Consider the following 8,152-nt stretch of genomic DNA (forward strand, 5'->3'; position numbering starts at 1 on the left):
TCCATATTCTCAGGTAAGCAATGATAATAATTAATTTAATTGAATTTTATGAAATTTAGAAGTTGTTATGTTTTTTTTTTTTTTTTAGTTCTCGGCGGACACAACATCTTTGTTTGTATGTGGTGCTGAGGATCGAACCCGGGCCGCAAGCACGCCAGGCGAGCACGCTACCGCTTGAGCCACATCCCCAGCCCCTAGAAGTGTATTTTATATAAGTTATACTTTACTTTAGAATAGTTCCCAAGTTCAGGCAGTGACAAGTTCAGATTAGGGTCTTTATAGGTTATCTGAAAGGGATTCACATCTGAGGATGGAAAATAATGGAATATGCAAAGAATAATGAAATAAAATATAGAGTCAAACTGATGAATTAATAGATTTGAAAACTCTGAAAGAAAAAGAGTATTTAATTGAATAGTTGAGACTATAGTTCCACATCTAAAAATGAGTAAAGTTCAGCATAGATAACATAGATGACAACATACTTATATTCAGAGCTGCAAAACAATTTAATGGGTTTAATTCCTAGTAGGCCGAAAGACCACAAAATGGATCAAAGATATTTCTTGGGACTGGGGTTGTGGCTCAGCAGTAGAGCGCTTGCCTACCACGAGCAAGCTGCTGGGTTCAATCCTCAGTACCACATAAAAATAAATAAATAAAATAAAGGTATTGTATCCAACTACAACTAAAAAAATATTTTAAAAATATATATTTCTTGTATGCCTATGCCTGTTCTTTCATTCATTCATCAGATATTTAGCAAGCCCCTAATCATGGCACAAAGGAAATTAGCTGTGAACAAAACAGATAAAAATCCCTACCTGTATGGAAATCACATTCTAAAACCATATAATTTTCTTGTTTTTTTCTCTTTTGCTCTCATCATCATTGTATACCTTTTAATTCTTCATTCTGTCTCTCCTTTTTTTCATTGAGCTTTTAAACACACTAAAATAAAAACCATTTTGAAATAATATGATTTCAAATGTTTAGTGATTGCTATTTTTATCCACATTTAACTATGAAGCAGATGAATTTTGGTACCACTCATCTGGCCAGCAGGGATCCAAGCAACTGTTGGGCTGGTGACAGTGAAGCACAGAGGTAGTCTGAATACATGGGTGGGAAGATCTGAAAGAAAGTGAGGGCTGAGTAGTATCATTTGGGGTGGGGGTGGGATGGAGATGTGGCGGTCAGGACTCTGGACAGCTCAGTTGTCATTGTTCTGAGAGATTGTGTGTCACTCTGTTTTGTGACATTCCAGTTTATTTTTGAATCAAACAATTCTGCTGAGAGATCTAGCTTCCTCCTATTGTGGCAAGACATTGGCCTTATCTGTTTAGTGTCCTTCTATATGGGGACCAAATGGTAGACTTACAATATTTGGCTCAACAGAGAGGTTACTCTGAAAATGATTGCACCAATTTAACTTGAGCATATGAAACTTGTCACACATAATCCTGCCAGCATTTGCTGTTACTTAGTTTATAAGTTTTGACAATTTGATTAAAGTGGTATTGTTTCATTGTGTATTTTTCTGAAAGTAAAATAAAGTTCAGCATCTCTTTTTACATGTATTTAGTCATTCAGGTTTCCCCTTCGGTATATCAACTATTCTGTATATCAATTCTGGCCATTTTTTTCATATATTTTCTGTTTTTAATTTGTTGATTAGCAATTCTTTATCTATTCTAAATATTAATCACTTATAAGCTATACACATTTTTCTAAGTCTGTAACTTCTCTATTAACTTTGTCAATGAAGTTCTTTATTGAAGACACCTTTTTAATTTTAATATAGTCATATCTATTAATTTTTCTCTTTAACGCCTGTATTATTTTTGAAGTCTTGTTTTAGAAATCCTTGTCTTTCCTAAGGTGATTGTTTTATATTTTCTTCTGTTTTATTTTTCATGTTTAGGACTTTAATGTATTTGGATACTTTAAAGGTTTTTGTTTTGATTTGTTTGGTTTTTGTACTGGAGATTTAACCCAGGGGTGCTTTACCACCGAGCTGCATCCCCAACCATTTTCTTTATTTTGAGACAGAGCCTTGCCAAGTTGCTGGGGCTGGCTTTGAACTTGTGATCCTCCTGCTTTGGCCTCCTAGGCCACTGGAATTAGATGTTTGCCACTGCTCTGGGCACAATTACTCAATTTTAAAACAATTTCTGTACTGATATCTTACAGCTTTATAATGTGTCTTGATATCTGAATAGAGTAAGTTCTCTCACCCTGTATTCTCTAAAAAGTCTTGGCTTTATTTAACTCACATTTCATATATATTTGAGACGTACATTGTCAAGTTTCATAAAGAAACCTTGAAGGAATTGTGGTTGAAATTGCCTTGTATATGTAGATAAGTAAGAAAAGTTCTGACATTTTTACAACTTTGTCTCCCTATCCTAAAATTTCAATGTAGTTTTATAATTTTTCCTAGAAATGGCTATACGTATTTTGGTAGATTTATTTGTAGAGACTTTGTTATTGGTTGCTATTTTAAATGCTGTTGATTTTTAGAATTGAATTTTAATTGATTATTGCTTATATTATGAAAATGAGGTTAATTCTGCATATTGATTTCATATTTAGCAACCTTATTAAACTCCTTTATTAGTTTCAAGAGTCTTATTAATTTGAGAGTCTATTGATATTTTGAGTCTGTTAGTTTTTTCAATATGAGCAGTCATAATATCAGCAAACAGTAATAGTTGTTTTCCCAGATTTTATATATTTTTAAAAATAGTGTATTACTTTATTTCAGGGGGAAAATAAAATGAGGGGACATCATGGTGAGAAAAAGAAGTCAATTAGAAAACTTCAAATGTGGGGATAAATAATTTTAAAATAGTAACACAAAATGAATAACTATAATAATTTTCTAAAAGAAGATGCTACACTTTGAAGAAAAACTTCAGTTGCTATTGCAAAAAGTGTCTATATGAAGAAGAAATTGATTTCAGTAACATCAGTGAGAATACATTCTAGAAAATGGATTTAACTGGATATTAAATTCTGGTAGCAATTTACTGTCCCAGATGGTTATGCTGAAACCAGTATTTAATGAAGGAAGAAAGCCCTGTGGGGAATTCTGGATGATACCTGGAGAAATACTACACTGTGTATAAACCAAACTGAATTGTTTTCTCAAGCATTGTAAAGTTTCATATAGCAGGGTTTTTTCTACAAATGTTTCAATTTCATAGCAAGAATGGCATAGAATACTTAAACACAGGAGAAAGCTTTCATGCAAGATATCTAGCTCCTTGATATAATAATACATACAATTCAAAATGATTGCACTATCATTCCATCTAGGGCTTGTGTAACTAAAACATGATGGTTATGGAAATCACAGCCCCAGGGTATCAGTCTCTAGAAAGCAGCTACCACTGCCTATGTTTATTCTCTTTTTGCATTTTTTGCTAATCAACTTCACTGTTGTTGTTTCTTCAGTTTTCAGTCCTTCAACCTTTAGTCTTTTGGAGTGAAGAAAGTACTGTGTGACATTTAGAACTCTGATTACAAATGGTATTCACAAATTTTCCTATTTGAAGACTTCCACGACTTTCCTAATCAAGTCATCATAGGATGTCTGACTTAAGTTTGTTTCAAAGCTAAAAAAAAATTCTGGTTCTGTAGTGAAGTCAGTAGTCAAGTTCCATTCAATTTTATCCTATTCACTGAATTCCCTCAGTGATTGCACAATGAGCATTAATCACAGAATCAGTATTTTGGTCAGCTTTCTTGCTGCTGTGACCAAAAACCTGACAAGAACAATTTTAGAGGAGGAAAAGTTTATTTGGCTCTCTTGGTTTCAGAGGTCTAAGTCTGTAGAGGGCAAAATCCATTGCTCTGGGCTAGAGGTGGGGCAGAACATCAGGGCAGAAGGATGTGACACAGGAAAGCAGCTCAGGGCATTGCACCAGGAAGCAGAAAAAAAGAGCTCTCCTTTACAACCACAAAATATAAACCCCAAAGGCATATCCTTAGTAATCCACCTCCTCTAGCCATACCCAATTTATCTATAGTTACCACCCAGTTAATCCCTATTAGGGGATTAATATACTGATTAGATTAAGATTCTTAAAACCCAGTCATCTCACCTCTAAACTTTCTTGCATTGTCTTACATATGAGCTTTTGGGGAATACATCATATCGAAACCATAAAAACCAGGTATTATGCCACTAATTATACTCTCCTGAGTGACATCCTCTGCTAAAACACCATCTTTCATGTAGAACTGATCCATAACTGCTGTGTCAGGCATCAGAGTTTTCAGGTTTAATCTGTCTGATTATCCACCTATCTGGGAAATCCAGAGTATACAAATGCCAACAGTCAGAAGTCATGTACCCTGCTACACTTGTTCTACTTAGGAAGATTGCATTAAGAAACTCTCTTTGTTCCTGGAAAGCCTGGTGTGGGTAGCTGTAGTGACAAGGCATCATGAAATTCTTGAAAGTGTAAGAGAAGAGTTATATGAGTCAAACCCACTATAATTCCTAGAAAGCTCAACATGGGAACCAATATTTTCAGCAAATGATAGTATCACATCTTCAAAATTAAACATCACTTGGATGCAAGCATTTGACTCTGAGTACATAAGCTTCCTACTTGTCAGTTTTTGTCACACTTACGATTGAACATCACACATCCTTCAAAAATATGTCACACTCAGATCCTGGGATGGCAAAGACCTCCAGATCCTTAGTTTGCATTGGATTGCTGCCAGGAGAGCTCAGACCTCCAGCAGCTTCTCTGTCCCTTTGAAAAATGTGCAGCTTCTATCATTGTGAGACTAGAGAACAATCAACAGCTAAATGAAATCTCTTCTACCACTGCTACAGATTGTTTTAGGTATGTTACTGAAGTTCCAGTGTCCTTTAATTTTTACTGTTATTTTATGTTGTTTTTTAAAATAAAAGATGAATAAAAATTTCCCAGCTGTTTTTGGACTTGGAGAATAGAGGCAGATATAGTTAATCTCTGTAGTCATTATTATTTCCCAGTTAGAAGTACTAGCTAATGTAAATCAAGGGCCATACTGTGAGCCCTATATGGTGTATATTTATATATATATATATATTCCCCCATATATATAAATATAAATATACCAGTGAGAATACATTCTAGAAAATGGATTTAATTGGATATAAAATTCTGGCAGCAATTTAATGTCCCAACTATTCTCCAGTGATCTTCAGTACCTATGGAAGTTAGTTTTCTCTTTGTATTATCCATAGAGAGCTTATTGTCTCATTATTTACAATTTCCTTATATTGTACAACACTTCTAATTATGTTTTAGTGTGTTTTTATCAACCCCACCACATCATATATAACATATATATTCTGCTGGACACACACACATACAGTGTAGTATATATTCTATACTTTTTTTCTTACCTTACTGCACTGAAAAGCAACCTTGGTACAATATTAAATAGAAATGGTTAAATTGGGTACCACTGTCTTCTTTCTTATCTCAGAAAGATATTTTTGATATTTCATTTTTCATGGATTTTGTTTTATCAGGTTAAGGTTTCTCTTTTAATCTTAGTTGCTGAAACTTTTTTTATATGAATGGTTATTTAATTATATCAACAGTTTCTATGTTTTTTTGAGATTATGGTGTGACTTTTACCCTTTAATCTGCTAATGTGATGAATTCCTGTATATTAATTTAAAAACTTTTTTTTAAGTTGTAGATGGACACAATATCTTTATTTTGTTTATTTTTATGTGGTGCCAGGATTGAAACCAGTTCCTCACGTGTGCTAGGCAAGCACTCTACCACTGAGTCATAATCCTGGCCCTGTATATTAATTTATTTCTAAGATGAAGCCAAAATTTTTTTCCTTGGATCAATATAACCTGGTCCTGGTTCATTTTAATTTTTAAAAATGTATTCATTGGTCATATTTTTTATTTTTCTTTAGAAATTTGAAATTTTACATCTGTATTTCTGAGTGAGACTGACCTATGCATTTCTTTCTCCTTACTCGCTTTTCTTGTTTTGATATCAAGGTTGATATACATGTCTTAGTATTGAGTGTAAATAATTATATTTTCTTTTCTGTGTTTACTTAGTATTGGAATTATCTGGTAAAGTATGCTTATAAAGCTTTCTGGGTCTCTTCCTACCCCACCACCCTTCTCTGGTACTAGGATTGAACTCAGGGTCTGTGCATGCAAGGCAAGCACTTTTCCAACTGAACTATGTCCCTGTCTCCACTGGACTTCTTTGATTATAAAAATTATAACTACTCAATTGACTACCAATTTTAAATACTTTTGTGATTATAGGATTTTTCAAGTATAGTTCTATTTCTTTTTGTATTAGAGAGTTTAATTTTTCTAGGAAATTATTCACATTTAAGTTCTTTCTTATGAAGATTTCACAATATTCTTTTTTTATTCTTCACATTGTCTTGTGTCTGTTTTAGGTCCAAATATAGTTCATTTTTAGTCTTCTCTCTTTTTCTTTCAATTAATCTTGCTAGAGGATTTTTACAGTTTTTTAGTATGTCATTTTATTTCAATGATTGTTCATTTTGATTTTAGTTTTGGTTAATTTTGCCAAAGAACTATTTTCTCAGTTTTTGAAAAGAATTAGCTTTTGGCTTTGTTGATCCCATTTTATCTTTGCTTTCATTTCCTATTTTCTGCTCTGATATTTTTTATTTCCCTTTATCTAATTGCTTTATTTCATTCTGTTTATTTTCTAATTCCTCAAATAGATACTAAGCTCATTAATTTTTAGCCTTTTTATGCAATAAAATAAATTTTCTTTTCACTCTACTACTTATACTTCTAGACAGTTATTTTTTAAAGGAATTTCATCCTTTAATTTTTTTAAAATGTTTTTTTAGTTGTTGATGGACCCTTTTTTTAAAAAAAATTATTATTTATATGTGGTGCTGAGAATTGAACCCAGTGTCTCACACATGCTAGGCAAGCGCTTTACCACTGAGCCACAACCCCAGCCCTAAACAGTTATTTTCACCATTGTTTAGTTCTAAGTATTTCCTTTTAAAAGGATTTCTTCTTTAGTTTATAGGTTATTTACATTTATTAACTTATTATTTTATAAATGCCACGTATTGTAAGGGTCCGGTGAAGCATCGGAGGGAGAGACCACCAAGTGACCACTCATGCAATTGGCAGAAGGGGATTTATTGATCTAGCATGCTAGGGCTCTGTGCCCACTCAAGAAATGAGAGCAGCCCAGAGCCCAGAGCAGGGGTTGTGCAATGCTTAAGTACACTTTTTTGGGGAGGGCGGGACTTTACATACATCACGGTCTCCTTTAACAAATCATCATACACTGCGGGAAAGTCAAACAACAACTCCTAAACATGACTAGTTCATTCATTGGCGGGAACAGGTCAGGCTGGAGTGATAGGTCATTCCTAAGGAGGGGGTTACATTCAAACTGATTGGTTTGGGCCTTGAATGCCTAAGTGACAAGCTGCACAGGGTCTTGAATGCTATAAATCAACTAAATGGCCAGTAGGGCATTGTCTTAACTGCCTCAGGAATTTAACCCATGCTTTGCAGTTTAGAAGCAGGTTTACAATGCCTGGTCCTTTACATTTTAACTCAGGCCTTGCAGCTTAGCAACTTTACAATGCCTGGTCTTTTACCCTTTAACTTTTACACTTTAACTTCAATTTCTTTTACCCTTACATTCCCCACTCCTTTTTCTGACTACTTTTAATCTTAAAAGTAATGCATCACGATTATTGAAGGGTTATACATTTCATGAGTTGTTTTGTGTTCCCTGGAATAATTTTCAGTGTGGCCTCCATTTTAGATTTCACTCGGTATTAGACCCCGATTTATCTAACTACACTGACTACCTAACTTTAAATCTGGCTTCATTCCCCCCCCCTCTAATTTGGGAACTCCTTACTGCTGTAAGGAAGGGGGGCGAAGAGGATCTTTCTGGCTTCTTCAGGCTGAAAAGGGACGTTGTGGGGCAAGCAGTTTGGAGTCCCCCTTTAAAAATCGGGTCTACCGAGTGGTCCATGATAAAAGTCCAATTGAGAAGTAATAGGCTGGAGGGCCATTTGAGTGATGGGTGGTCTATAAGAGAAACAAGAATTCATTAGTACTGGAACCATATTGATGCAGCAATAAATG

The 8,152-nt window shown here is 34.3% G+C and overlaps 1 protein-coding gene and 1 pseudogene across 1 annotated transcript in view; one reads left to right on the top strand and one right to left on the bottom strand.

Moving 5' to 3' along the window:
* Positions 1-8,152, top strand: part of Cfap206 (cilia and flagella associated protein 206) — a 38,896-nt gene that overhangs the window by 21,650 nt on the left and 9,094 nt on the right. Inside the window, exon 11 of the mRNA XM_048797885.1 lies at positions 8-13. Coding sequence (XP_048653842.1) covers positions 8-13 — 6 coding nt within the window. The remainder of the gene's footprint in view (positions 1-7; positions 14-8,152) is intronic.
* On the bottom strand, positions 4,132-4,799 carry LOC125615221 (annotated as a pseudogene).

The sequence above is a fragment of the Marmota marmota genome, unplaced genomic scaffold (assembly GCF_001458135.2).
Source record: "Marmota marmota marmota unplaced genomic scaffold, marMar, whole genome shotgun sequence".
Classification (NCBI taxonomy): Eukaryota; Metazoa; Chordata; class Mammalia; order Rodentia; family Sciuridae; genus Marmota; species Marmota marmota.